General features: G+C 45.8%; 1 protein-coding gene across 1 annotated transcript in view; it reads right to left on the bottom strand.

Annotated features, from left to right (window-relative positions):
• LOC119462387 (uncharacterized) overlaps positions 1-15232 on the bottom strand; it is a 100340-nt gene that overhangs the window by 61787 nt on the left and 23321 nt on the right. The window contains exons 6-11 of the mRNA XM_037723731.2: positions 13648-13736; positions 12017-12103; positions 10193-10277; positions 7942-7955; positions 7812-7874; positions 6252-6412 (exon numbers count right to left, since the gene is read on the bottom strand). Of these exons, the coding sequence (XP_037579659.1) occupies positions 6252-6412; positions 7812-7874; positions 7942-7955; positions 10193-10277; positions 12017-12103; positions 13648-13736 (499 nt within the window). The remainder of the gene's footprint in view (positions 1-6251; positions 6413-7811; positions 7875-7941; positions 7956-10192; positions 10278-12016; positions 12104-13647; positions 13737-15232) is intronic.

The raw sequence follows: 15232 nt of genomic DNA on the forward strand, positions 1-15232 counted from the left end.
ATCAAAGGAAAGGCAATCAGGTTCACATACAATTTGTACGGCTGGCACATTTCACGAACCAGTCTTCCAAACAGGCAAATATTGAGTTATTACAGAAGCGACAGCGTAATGACAAACTCAAATACATGTTTTTGATTTACCATATAAAGCTAGGCATTGACAAAGACAAAAATACACTGAGTCAATTCCACAACGCCCCACATGCTTCCGGCATTCAAAGGAACTGAGGGAATTATACGCTAGTAAAACACGAAATGTGTTCAAGAAACTCGATCCTTGCGCACACCGTTACAGAATGGAATCGGTTGCTCGCAAGAACAGTTGAATGTACAGTTAAACCTGCTTATAACGAACCTCCATATAACGAATTCCTGGATATAACGAAGTTTTTCTATTCCCCGCCGTTACTCCGTAGAAGCACATGTATTTCAGACCTCCTACGTAACGAAGTGGCAGCGGGAGACCCCCTCGAAATAACGAATTTTCCTCGCCGACAACCTAGAGATTTCGCCCCAAATTTTGTCCTTTTTTCCCGAGCAGCAACCGGAAGCACCTTCTCCGCCGCGACGGAATGCGAAGCGAGCGCACGTGTGCGTGCGTGCGAGCGTGTGCGAGGCGGGCCTGCATCCCTCGACCCGGCGATCTTGCCGCCGCGGGCGTGACCTTTCCCCCTCGCTTCATTCAAACCTGATCCTGCCGCTTGTCGCTTCAACGCAAACTGAGCGCCGAGACACACAGCACGCACAAAGCTTCGAGCCGCCGACGCGCCTACACTGTATAGAACTCTACCCCAACGCAGCTCGTTTTCAAGATACGGCCCGCGCGACCGCGCCGCGCAGTACGCATTTCATGCCAGAGTACAGTACAACGCCGCCCGCTATCCCTGGCTCCCTCGCCGGTGCCTCGAGGGCAACGGAAGAAGGCGCGCTTCCTCCCTGCTTTTCTTGCTTGCGCGCGCGAGATTTAGACGCGGTCGTCGGCTCCCCTCTCACGTTTTCACTCGCCCATACAGCATACTGCGCGCGGCGACTGCGTTATCGCCCTTGGACTTAATACGGAACATCTATGAGCCAAGACCAATTTTAGGGCCACAACGCGTCATAGACACCATCTTTAGATAGCACATACGGATCTCAAGGGCATGCTTTTGCTGGCGGAAACCGAAAATACATCATGTTGTCGCCCCCGGCACTTTGGGCAGGCCAATGCCATCGTCAAGCCACCAAGCCAAGCGACATGAAAAGTCAAAATGCCCGCTCGGGCCGGCGCAGGGTGGCAGTTCGCAACGTATGATGCGGGAACTGGTCCCACAGTTGCAACGCAACAGTGGGGTTACCAATGCATTAGGTTCTATGGGAGCTGTGCCGGGACCCGCTGAAAACGATGTAACAGCTGGGAAAACGCAGCACCCGGGAACGTAACAGCGGGGTTCTACTGTAACACTATACAATGCCATCGTGACGCTCGCTCTTCGTTTCCAATGCCTCGCGCTTGTGCGAAACGACACACGTCCATGCATCCAGTACCTGGTGTGACATTCCAAGGATGAGTGCTTCGACGAAAACGGAAAACGGGTGCGCGTTACAATCGAGGGCGCGTTAAAACAGAGTAAATACGGTAAGCGTTTCTTTTTCGAATTTTCATGCCGAACCTGCATTAACGAAATCCTCTTTATAGCGAAGTTTTTCGGAAATTTGTCAATTTCGTTATATCCAGGTTTAACTGTATTGATGTGCAGTCATTCATATCGACACTTGGTGGGCAATCTTACCAGCGCTCGTACTCTTTCTTTTTTTTTTGTTACAGTGGAACCTCGTTGATACGATTCTGTGTAATACGTTTTTTGGGATTATACGTCTTTTTTTTTTCGTTTCCCTGCCAACCCCCCATAGGAAGCAATGTATGTTTATGCGGTTGATATGATCGCGTATATTCAAGTGGACTACATTAAATTAGATTCCAACGACCCCCGAACAACGTGTTAAGTGCCAACGACACTAGCAGAAAAATGCACGCTGCACGCTGCACGCCGGCGGCGGTAGAACACGCACCACAAAAGCTGCCGCGAAGCAGGGTTTTTTTTTTTTTTTTGTGCCGTGGGAGGGATCGGTCCTGGACCAATTTAAATTGCCACGCACCCCGGCAGCAAACGAGCCGCGAGTGAAGCAGACCAATGAGAGCTGCCCCCTTTAGTGATTTAAGCACGGGCATGGGCACAGCCGGTCTGGAGGTGCGCGCTCGCTCTTTACAGAAGGTAGGGACCGCGCGCCTACAGACCTGCCGTGGCGGGAGGAAACTGGTGTCATGCGGACCCACCCAACAGCTATTTTCACACTCGTAGTATCGTCTGCTCGCGTCAGCTTTCGCTAGCACTTGTTTTGGTTGGCTTTTCAGGTGAGATCTTCATGCAGTCACGTGGCTAAGTGAAACACCTGCCCTCGTCCACCAGTCATATCGCTCGTTGTGTCACGGTGCTCTACGGTGTTCCTTTGTTTTGCAATTCTTTGCCTCATGGTGCCATGACCTCCGTAGCTATGTAAGGAACTTATCTTTCAAAAGAACTTGCTTACGGACTTCGAAAAAAAAAAAAGAAGTTCTGCGAAAACTGACGAGCTGTATTAAAGTTGCTCAATAAAAGTATGTTGGCTGCTGTTCGTGTGGTGTCATGATGCTGCTCCGCATAACACGCGTGTTATGCGGAGCAGTATCCTTGGACGTCAGAGGAGGCTTTGCTAGTGAGTGTCACCAAGTAAGCCTGTTTTCTTACGTTTTGGAGTTTGCTTTGATTGATACGATTTTTGGATGATACGTTTTATTTTCTGGTTCCTGCGAAGATCGTATTGCCACCTGTAGGTAGTGGTCGAGGGCAAGGGTGGGTCAAGCCCAAAAGAACAAAGAAGACCACACGCGTCTACCCTGCTCGCGAGCCAGCCCCGACGGATGCGTTTTCCAGGAGCCAGCTGCTCTACAGTTTATTAAACCCCCAAGAGTACTTCTGAAGGCTCGTGACAGCATCAACAAGGTTCCACTGTACTATCTCATTTCAGGCATCTGCTACACCTTTCAGTCGATACTGGCGACCATTTGTAGTGCAGTTCACTGTTGTAACAGGTGCCACATCCCCAATGTCTGTTATTTCTTTGCCACTCAAATGTGCTCACAGTTATTTTTATTCTTTGACTTTTCTTTTCCTTTTGCAAACTTTGACTTTTTGTTGTTTCAGATGTATAGGATCCACTGTTTTCTGCACACTTGATAGATACACTGTTTCATCCCTCGGTTTACATTAAGTGTACTGTTTCACAGTATTTTTTTTAACCGTATTACAGATTCCTGCTTATGGCCCAATCGGGGCTAGCAGTATTTCTGAAATAAATATTGTATATACCCACATAATGAACGTACTTTTTTTCTTCCAAAAGACCAAAGAAAAGCTGGGGGTGCATTAATTACGCGGGGTAAATTTTACGCAAACTTTTTTCTAAACAGCAATAATTGAAAATTAGGATGGCAATGATTTGAAAAATGCATTAGATAACTTATCTTTGCAGTAAAAATACACTTATACTAGCAAACCATAACGGTGTTTTTATTGCACTTCACTCCGCATAGATCAGAACCACCAGACCTGTCATCCTGCTCACTGGCCACTTCATCCACATCGTGGTTCCACAACAGCTCGTCCTCGCAGCCGCTTCTGGCCGTCTGCCGTTATCGCAAGCATCATGTTAAAGCGCTGCTTTTCGGCACCTGTTGTTTTCACAAGCACACTGTGTGCACCTCTTTCCTCAACCATCCTGCTCATCGGCATGTCAAAGTTTATCGGTGTCTGATCAGCGTTTCCGTTTTGGGGGCAGATAAACTCTCTGTCCCGCAGCAGGCGTATAACTAGACTTGGGGCCCATCGCACACAGTGAAACAAAAACAGGCAGAAAAGTGGGCAACAGATGCGAATTCGACACTACACCCGACTATGCTCACTATGCCGACCAAGTGCCGGCAGCCCCTTCTTCACTTGGACTCTCCCGTGCGGAGTCCACGGGAGAGTCCGCACACATTGCGTGCGCACTCTCTGCTATTACGTCAGAGTAAAGTCCGTAAACTGTGTAAAGTAACTGTTGCAGAGAGCCAGTTATGGTTTTCTTCTCTCTAGAGTCTGCAAGGTGCCTTTACGCCGGTACTGGCGGCAAGGTTGTGGTGAGAACAGGTTGAGCGTCATCACGGTCGCTCTTTCTATCAAGCCCCAAGCTACCGCGATAACACGCAGACTGTTCTTACCACATGCTTACCGCCAGTGTTCTCTCGCCATGGCTTTGCCGTCAGCTTCTCGGTCATCAAACCCACCGCTCCTGCCGGTGTGCCGCCACGGCAGGTTTGCAGCTAGCGTGGATGGGCAGCCTACAGAAGTCAGCTGCAGAATTTTGTTTACGTGATCTCGGCGTTTCTCACGTGGCATCATTATCAAGTATTTCCAACACAGCGACAGGCATTGAGATTAATTAGTGGGCTTGCTTTAAACACATGCGACAGTAAAAGATTCTAGTCTCTCTGAAAAGCTACAGCCCGGCCGCTCGATCGTGAGGCTGAACAGTAGCAAATTTGGGGGTGCAATTATTATGCAGGGGAAAACAGAAATTAGGGGTGTGCGAATATTGAACAGTAGATTTCGAAATGATTATCGAATCGAATCAAGAAATAAAAGCCGATATCGAATCGAATATCATAAATTCTTTGAAAAAATTTAATGCTTACAAATTTTCCACAAGAAAATACCATGCTGCACATGCTTGGGAGTCTCCTTTTCACTGCATAACAATAATTTAGGAAGCTATCAGTAACTTAGATACATAGAAATCAATATATATTATACAATATACTCTTATTAACGGGAGCACCAAATTAGTATGCCAGCAATGATTACAGTTCAGCTTTAGTAAAGGAAGGTCTGGAAAATATGTGTTTTATCAATATTATTTTTTTAACATAACCAAGTGCTTTTTTTCCTCTGAAACTAATGAATTAGTGACGCATGTTGTATTGAATACCGATGAGGTTCTCAGCTAAACAGCGGACCTGTGTGTTGTGGCAAACTTCTATTTATTGCATAGAAAGTGTTGCTTTCCAGTTTTCTCCAAAATGCAGAAGGGCTATCCCAACTTTAAGGCAGGTGGGTTATCGTAAGGCCAATCTGCGCGACATCGACAAAAGGAGCACGCATCACATGCCTCACGAAGCCGGCGCCAACAATAAAGAGCAGCAACCATGCCATTTCATTGTCATATTCAGCACGATTTGCCACCTATCAAAGATTCTGAAATCTGCAGGATCACAGGAAGTTCGCACGACGCTCCCCCACTCATTCATCTGTCGTCCGCGCCAATGCATGCAACCAGGTCGTGAGACTTTCGCACCAGCCATGTAAATCCAAAGCTGGTCTTGTGACAGGTTGCACGAAGCTAAAGAAAAAAATTGGAGACTATAAAAATAAATAAAGAAAGAAAGAAAGATTGATGTGCGTCTACGAACGACCATAGTAACGAGAGGCCGTTGTTCCATGTGCAAAGCAGTTTGTCGGCTTCCGAGTGTCGCACACTGCTGTCAATAGATCTGCGTCGATTCTGCACCACTTTCACCAACCCCCGATGGCAACGCCAGTCGGCGACATCGATTAGGCCTAATGGCCTAGGCAGCGTAACTAATGGCCCAGGGCACGGTAACGTGATCAAGCAGGCACTGGGGGCTCATTCCTGCTCTTTTAAGCCAGATGGGAAAGGAGGGCGTGCACTGCTCTGCTTGCTCCGCTTTGGTCTCGGCTTCTCGCGTGTCTTGCCTCGTCATTTTTGCGGCATGCAATGGTAGCTAGGGATGCGTCGAACCTTTGCCTTTAGCTCGGGTTTGTTCAAATTCGTGGGAGTTTTTCTCTATTCAAATACACAGGACTTTGCCGAGGTCCACAACGCAGTTCGAATCATCTGTCAATTCAAATTCAGAGATTTTAAATCATTGGTATTTCGCTATATATCCATGCTCCCTATGACTGGGGTTCCACTGTAACCTTAGTTATGGAAGTGCACAACTAATTTGCTCACTAAGTATGTGTAATGCACAGAACTTCCTTATGGATCCAAACAGAGGTAGCACAGACATGCACAAGCCCTTAGCCAGTACAGCAATTGGGACCAACTGAACCCCCCCCCCCCCGTGAGCTCTTTAGTTTCATTTCCACAAGGCTCGTCCACAAGCAGTCATACCTGGGACATGTCCTCAACGTCATTGTCATCTTCTTCGTCAACCACATCGTCGGGCCCTGGCAGGCTACCCAGGATGCTGTCCTGCTCCTCGTTTGCACCCTGGTGCCAGCTGGATGCCGCCTGCGCCAGTGCCTCGGCCAGCGCCTCATCCTGACTGTCCACTGCACATGTCACGGGTCACAACCAGAGTCATTATGCAAATTCTCTAGCGCTGCACAAGTCGAACTAGCACTAAACAGGACAGTACCCGCTGCGGTGGCTGTTACCTAAGGCGTTGCACTGCTGAGCACGAGGTCGTGGGATTGAATCCCGGCCGCGGCGGCCGCATTTTGATGTAGGCGAAATGCAAAAACGCCCGTGTGCTTGCGTTGTAGCGCACGTTGACCCTTTCAGGGTCAATGACGTACATATACGCCCTCCGCGAACACCTTCAAAATGGTCAATGACGTACATGTACGTCATCGCTTGTACATTCAAAAAGCCCGCCTCATTCGGTCATTTCTTTCGCTTGGCATGTCCTGCCACTCGACGGGAATGCGTGGAATTTTTTTACTTGCGCTAATGCTTCTCTCTCTTTTTTTTTTTTTTATGGCAACGCTACGTTGGTTATTGCTCGCGCATCTGGCCGCATCCGGGCGTGTGCGCGTGCGGCGGCGGCAAGTTTCAGTTTTCTCCTGTGGTGGCTCCCACTTGTTGCACGCGCTAACCTGATGGCTATCTGGTTTCAAATCTCTCAAAGGGTGACCGCTTGTCACTCGATCGTTTATCGCTCACCGCAGCGCAATTACACCGGTTTCCGGGCAGGCATGTATATACACAAACGATGCTGCCGTTTTTGCGTTTACTTTTTTATAGACCACAAGAGCTCTATTGCACCTTGTTTACGATAAAACGAAGGCTTCTCAGTTGTTTCAATTTACGGACGTGCACACAACCATTTTTCAGTGCGCTTGTCTTATTCATGAGTAAACATTGTGTATTCCACAACACAAACGATTTTTTCGTCACTTTACGGTCACCCTAAAAAAATTACCATTTTTTTCTAAATAGATTCTTTCTAAGAATTTAAATCAGCAACAAAAAAAAGCAAATCTGGGGGGTCGCATTTGGCAAAAAAATTTGACCCTCAAAGGGTAAAAGAACCCCATGTGGTCAAAATTAATCCGGAGCCCTCTACTACGGTGTGCCTCATAATCAGAACTGGTTTTGGCACGTAACACCCCAGAAAGAAAGAAGAACTAAACAGGACAGAAATAAGAAGACAAGGCATAGGCGAGCTAGCTAACTTCCAACCAATTTCACTCACAATAATACTTTTATTTTTCTTATTTTATTTTGCTGCATACTTGCCCACAGACAGCCTTTAGTGTGGTGCACTACAGTACAAACTGAATCATGTATGTACCAGCAAGAAAAGCATAACACACACACACACAAAAAAAAAACATTATACACTCAACGCACGGAGCAAAACAAAGGGAAAGTAATACACAGTGATACACAGTCAAGTCAGTGTATTACACTGGGACTCTAAAATAAAAGTGTGGAGGAAACACTCACGGATTCCGTGGGAGGTGTCCAGCAGCCTGGAGTGGTGCTTCTTTCTGGACTGCTTGGCGCTGCCTAAGGCCAAGAGAAGGGATGAGAAAGAGAAGTGCGCGCTCCGCAGGCCACCAACATGCCCACCTACCCGTTAGTTCCTGCCTGCAAAGCAACAGAAAACATGTGCCACACCGTTAAAGAAGCAGCGTGGCTATGCCCCCCTGGTTTTTGAGCCTAGCCCTTCAGAAACACACAGAGGTTAGAGAACAACACACTCGCACACAGTGCTTCCTGCAATGAACACCCCCCTGGCCGTTCACTGCACCGACAAAATCTCAGCAGCAAAAGGAAGCAGAGGCAAGGCATGCGCCGTATCCTGTGTTGATTGCTTTCAGGAATACGTTATCCTGGTGGGGCACACGAAGTTAAGACAAGAAGTGCGAAAGGAGAGACATCACTGTAAATTTCTAACTGGAATTGATTCGATAGACGTACATTATTTCATATCGTTGGTATGATACACATGCTTGACTGTTTATAGAACCAAGATACAAAGAGCTGCAACCAAGCAACACGAAAAAAATATGAAAATTCAAGGTAGCCAAGTAAACCAAGAAAACAACTGCAACCACATGTCCAATGCAATTTAACATGATTTTGCAATAGCACCATCAAAGCAACACACCCACAGTGGTTCCCCAAGCAATAAATTGTGGTTGCCTCCATACTCTCCAAGCTTGGAATGTTTGGCCAAAACGAAGCAGTTTTGAAAATCAGTTTGGCAACTGAACTCATGGAAGTTGATCCCTAGGTGTCCTTGCATTGATTATGTGCACTTTGTGATCATGCTCGTGGAGCACATAATTGAGGAACCTTGCCGTCTGCATGACCCTCACTCACACAATTTGGTAGGCATAACCAAAGTGCCCAGTAGAACGCACAAAACTGCTGAGACCTGTGCAACTAAATACATTGCAGGAGTTGCCCCTTAGCAATCAACGACAGCATAAATTCCATGACAGTTGACATACAATCTAACGAGGAACTCTAACAGAATATATTCTCGCCAGAAGCATGGAGCAAGTAAAGTCAACTGTCGGACACCCAGAATCGTATCCTTAGTACAGTAGACTTCCGTTAATTCGACTCCAGTTAATGCCATATTTTGGTCAATTCGATATCAAACAAAGGTCCCCGCTAGCACCCATGCATTTCTATGGGCCTGAACATTTATGCATTTCTATGGGCCTAAACTTTCACTATTTCGATCCTAAAATTGGCCTTTGTGGATAATTCGAAATTGACTAGTCAGCATGCATGTGCGCCACCCCTATGGTGACCCCAATAGCAATTCCTCTAGCAGCAGCACGTCTCAGCAGAGCTTAAGGGAATACATTGAACACACGTAATCTCCCGTTCGAAATGCCTATTTTCTGCCTGCGCTAGCAATATTTTCAATCAATAACGGTAGCTCACAACGTCTGATTACGGTATTTACCCGATTCTAATGCGTCTTTCTTTTTTTTTTTTTCCACGAAATTGGGCCAGCACAGTGCAGTCGAACACAAAGCCAGAACCGTGTTCATATGCTTTACCGCAAAACACTGCTGTATTAAGACAAAGCTGACTTAAAAAATACCAGTGCGGTGAAGCTGGCTTTAGAAAACCGACCGCCCTTGTACAACACATATTAGACCTTTGCCCATTTTTCTTGCTAAGAAATAGGATGTGCGTTAGATTTCTACTTTGTTTAGGAGCTTTATCAATTCTACGTTAGTTTTGTACTTTGGACACATGGAAAGTGGGCGAGCATTTGAATCGGGGGCATGTCAGAATCAGGAAACCGCTGCCAAATGAATCAGTGGTGTGTTTTGGATTTTTTCTGCACCTTGTTTAATTCGATCCACCAGATAATTTGATCAATTCCATCAGTCCCATCAGGGTCGAATTCATGCAAGTCAACTGTATTTCTTTTAAGTATTACCAATCCGAACATTGAGTACCACCTTTGCAACTCATCTGTCCTTCAGAACAAGGTGGCTTCTCTGTTCCAACAGACTATAACCCCGCTTTTACATAACCATTTTCTGAACCACAAAGATTGCAGCTATACAGTATGCCAAGCCAACTGAAGCATCTAAGGCTTGTGAGCCTGAGTCTAGCAGATAGTGAAGAAGAACTGCACTTGCGAAGAAGTTATGGCCCATCTTAGTGTAACATGTCCGTTATGTGTTGACGTGGTATACAGAAGCTAAAACATCTGGACGTGGGGCATGGTGTACACTAAAGCAAACAAAAATCCGACAACAACACCACAATAGCCTTTCCAAACTGTACAGTAACTTGGGTGTAGCGGCACACATCAATGAGCCAGGCTCAATGCAGCAAGGGACACTCACTCATCCATGGTAGGCCTGGTAAGCAGCTTGTCGAGCCTGGCCAGGTAGAACCGCTCGCTCTCGGTAGGGGGGAAGCCATCGTCCTCTGCATGGTTAGTGCAAGGCATTGATTGGTTCAATGCCCGAAAACTGCATATCAGCCACGAGGGTACGCTGTAGTGGATGATTCCAAGTTAGCTTCTACCACCCTTCTTGAATGCCTACTCTACACCAAAATGCTGTGAAAAAGCCTTTTACAAAACTGAGGTAAGCAATGCAACCATTTTCTGTTAGCTGTGACCTAACATATCCTATTTGCAAACTTGAGCGGCAACAACATGTATTCGATCCTCAAGCAACGGCTATAAGTGGACCCTGCCGTTTCATAGTGTGGGGCAAACACACTGACACGACATCGTGATAATGGGTACCGAAAAATTTACATTGTTGTCCAATTGAATACAATCGCACACCTGTAAAAAACTGCAAATGTGCCACGAGATCAATGTTTTCAACTAGGGTGCACTAGATATAGTTTTAATATAGCACCATTTCATACTGCGCTTGAGCACAGTGAAAAAGTGTTCCGCATCACCAATGTTAGATGCTGTGGCACCATCGGGCAGGTGCAAATCAAAACACTTTCACAGCTCAGTTCTGTCTTAGGCCTAACAACATCAAATAAAACAGCTAATTCCACTACCAACAACAAACTTTGTCCTTGGTGCGACATGTAACTAAGCACAGGCTTATTTTTTACTATTGATTTCTTGCTGTCACAATGAAGGCCAAGCAGCAAGGGCAAAATTGTATGGAAGTGGGCAGCCCAAGCGCTGCAATGTTGTTACGCAATCATGCTGACTGATGGAAGCCCCTTTTGCAGAATTTCAGGCAACAAGCAATATTTTCTAGGCCGCCAAAAGCTGGTGATGCGACAAGCAAAGGCAACAGATCGCCCTCTGTGACAGTCTGTGAACACCCTCTGTGCTTGTCATTGTCACTCATCGTTATCACTTGAATATCACGTGTATCTGGTTGGGCCTATAACGACACCCCTATGCATCAATGAGCAAATAGAATAAGGAGAATCAAGGGGCTCGATTCTTCAATGTTACAGCCGTAGATACAGTCTCCAGGATCACGCACTCGGTTTTCTTTCAGGTGAAGCCGTCATCCAAACTTCTGCTTACACAACTGCCAGAAGAATAAAACTTTGTCAGGTAAATGCAACGAATTTAATTCAGATTTGCACAACAATAGCCATGTGCAAACCTTTCTCCGTTTGACAGGTGCTTGAAATGTGTAATAAAAAGCTCCTCTTAAAAAGAGGCTACAGCAACAAAATTTCGGACCGCATAACAATCTTAGCTTTAGACAGCTTAGGTATAGATCATCCTCCACACAAAATTTTATTTTTGAAATAACAGTGAATGCATCATGAAAGATGTTTAAAAATGGCATGTTTTTTATGCAGAAACTTATCAAAATATCACCATTGTCCCTCACCAAAAATGATGCAGAACTGGGACATTGAGAAACAGCTCAACTCCTGGGCATGATTTTAGAGATTGGATGTGTGTCCGCGGCACGGTGAAAATCGGCCATGTTCTGGCATTTGGGTCACACCCCAAAACTACCAGGCGACCACATCATTTGCTTAGGTGCCATTTAAAGACTTCTAGAAAAAAAAATATTTAACAATTACTACCTCTGCAGTTTTGCCAGTATTGTTTCAATAGCACATACTAGTCATTCATAATAAATTTAGCCAAAGTAAATTTTTTTTTTTTTGCAGTTGGCTTCTTTATGATCGACTCAATCTCTCTCAATCTGTAGACAACGTACCAAGTGAGAGGGGTGCCCATGAGACTGGCTCCTGCCGACGGTCCTCTTCTTCTTGCCACAGAGCCGCCAGTCCCGGGTTGAGTGCCTCTGCACGACCAGCGACAACAACATGCTGCGACCTGACACGTTAAACGGCGTCAACAAAGACAAGCAGGCTCATTGGTGTAGAGTTGTGAGCAGAGTTGCGCGGAGGTCCACCATCTTGCATGTATAATGAACCAAAGTTTTGAGGAAAAGCCACATGTCATGTTCGCAGGGGCCAAGCTCGTCTCGACATTAGCGATCAGTAGTCAACTCCCACTAGTATTTGCATGGTCGACACACTTTAGGTGGGACATGAACTAAACACAACTCGGCAAGGATGGTGGTTCAATTTCTTCTGACCGTATAAAAGTATCCCATTGCATGCTCAGAGATGTCGCCTAGCCCAGGATCTTTTGTTACGCGTATCGCGGTGGTGTCATCTCTCCAAACACATGCCAATCAATCCTGAACAAGTACAAAATAAAGAAAGAGAATCAAGAAGACCGACTAATTTTGGAAGTAGTCATCTGGACAGTGGTCGGCGAAGAAGGAGGCACCAAAATGTAGTATATGCCTGTGCCTTAGTGGAAACTTCTCAATGCTGCACGAGTGCTTTTTGAGCCATGTGGCTGCGCTTAGCGAATGGACGTGCGAAGCGGCAAATGGAAGACAAACACTCACCCGTCAAGAGCACATGGAAACGCAACTGTGCAAAATGCTCACGACATAAAAGTTTCGTGCTAAAATTACAAGAGGGAAATCTCGTGCAGGGATCATTCAGCAACCATGGGAATGAAGGTTAGTTCACTGATTGTCTAGTCCTCGTACTTAAGGCTTTAGACACCCGTGTGCTTTTATTTATCTGAATTATGAATTATGTTTTCACATTTTCAGGCATTCATATTTTCCTAAACGCATGAAGCCAACAAATATCTGTGCACATGCCTAATTGCTGATAACCTTTCGCATCTATAATGCAATCATCATCATCATCATCAGGCTATTTTTATATCCACTGCAGGACAAAGGCCCCTCCTAGCAATCTCCAATTACCCCTGTCTTGCGCTAGCCGATTTCAACTTGCGCCTGAAAATTTTAACGCAATAGGTGGTTCCAAATACTGACCCCAGCGATGGCTCTCCGTAGGTAACAAAAGCTGCCCTTCAAGGTTATACTTTTGCTAACTGCATGCATTGGAAGCAATTGCAGATATACACATGTCATAGAGGCCCTGTTTTGGACACCACTTAGATTTTGTTCATAATGATCAATTTGCAATGTCGCAAAGCCTTTTGAAGCCAGAAGGACGCAGTTTAGGCAAATCCATGTACTGTACTCAATGTTCACATTCTGTCTCGGGTGCCATACTTGCAGTTTCCGTAGACACGAGCACCTGGTCTTTCTCTAGAAATATTTTTAAGGAAACTCTACGGCTCGTGAATGCGAGGCGCCCCTTTTCCGAACGAGAAATAGAAAACGCCAACGATCCTGACGAACCATAAAGAAGCAATGGGCAACTACTTTGCCCTACTGCAAATAGCTTGTAGGAATCGAGTCTGTATCCACTGATTTAATTAAGCGGGACTGGTGCCCCTAGACCATGGCACCTTTCTCGCTGGCGTTGGCGATGTCCTTAGCGCAGCAGTCCAGCTCCAGCTCGCACGTAGTCTGCTTCTCCAGGTCTCCAAACTGCTCCCTGTAGAGTATGTGGAGTCATTAATTCATCACTGAAAAGAGCCACCAGTGAAATGAAGGCTAACAGCATCTGAAGCTGCCATCAATGAACAACATGGCTAGTTGAAGTGCTAGCTGTTTATTATTTGACTTTAGCATGCTAACAATTCATATGACTTCCGATGGTCATTGTGAGCGGTTTGCTGTTTCACAATACAAGGCCAGCAACTCACACTTTTGAAAGGAAGACGATGCTGTCAATAATTTACAAGTCAGCTATTACCCAAGTGCCTCATAGCAATAAATGTACTCTAAATATCGCCCACGCTTTCTTGCAGCACTTTAAAATCAAGGCTATCGCTCAGATATCGCGTGACGCAAATTTCTACCATAATCATAACACCTCTTCACAGCTGCGATGTAGTGTAGTGTAACACTTGCTATCTACACATCATTAAAACAGAATGATTTCAACTTTGCAAGTACTTAGAGGTTCAAGGACGAGTATCTTGAAACCACAGTGCCTTTCTGCAGAGTGTGGAAACACTTAAGGAACCCGGTGACACTTTTTTTTTTTTTCAAAACTGAGAACACACTAGAGTGAGTGCAATGCCTTTCAATTAATACAGTTAAACCTCAATATAACGAAGTCGGTAAAATTGGCAACTTGCTTCATTCCATCGAAATCTCATTATACTAAAATATGACCTTTTTTGCAGATAAACACATACACTGAAGAATTTTTCTTACACATAAGGGACCACAAAATTTTTCAAATTGTGAGGCAATCAGAAAAATCAAATTTGGTTGAGAAAAAAAAATTCACTATCTTGAATTTGAGAGGCGGCTACGAAAGATAGTTTCATGCCGTGTCAACGACATCTTCACATCAGCGGTACGAAGCGAAGCCAGCCACACTTTCTCGCCCACACTGCCCCCACGGCTGACAGTGTTGCCCGCAGTGGGATGACACTATCATGAAAAGTACCGGCTGGAACGAATGCTTCGTCTATTTTCTCACTTTAACGCGTTTCCAAAACTCAAGATTGCGCAACACCCAGCACAAAAAGCGCGGGAAGACAGCGCACATGACGCCGCGTCATCTCGGCTCATCCAGTCTTAGCACACGCAGAAGATTACCTCTAAAACGGGGCACCAGGCTGAAAATGCACTCAACCACACCGACAGGCATGCACAGCAACAGCTACGCTAGAAAAGGACACAAGCGCCTACCTGCCCCCCCCCCTCCTTCCTCCTGCACGTTTGATCGGTTTACCGTGAGGTCGCTACCCTCCCTATTTCCCCTTGCTCGCATGGGAAGACAGCTCATCAAGCCACCATCCTTCTTGACTTACCCTCGCAGGCTTTCACTCGCACTCAAAGCACACAATGTGCAGGGTGCAATGGGATCCTATTGCACTTCGGCGTTATACGGAACATGACACTGCTCCGCTTTATGGTGACAGAGAAATTTTGTCATACTGAAATGGTGTATAAACACACTTCGTTATATTGGGG

The sequence above is a fragment of the Dermacentor silvarum genome, chromosome 8, assembly GCF_013339745.2.
Source record: "Dermacentor silvarum isolate Dsil-2018 chromosome 8, BIME_Dsil_1.4, whole genome shotgun sequence".
NCBI lineage: Eukaryota > Metazoa > Arthropoda > Arachnida > Ixodida > Ixodidae > Dermacentor > Dermacentor silvarum.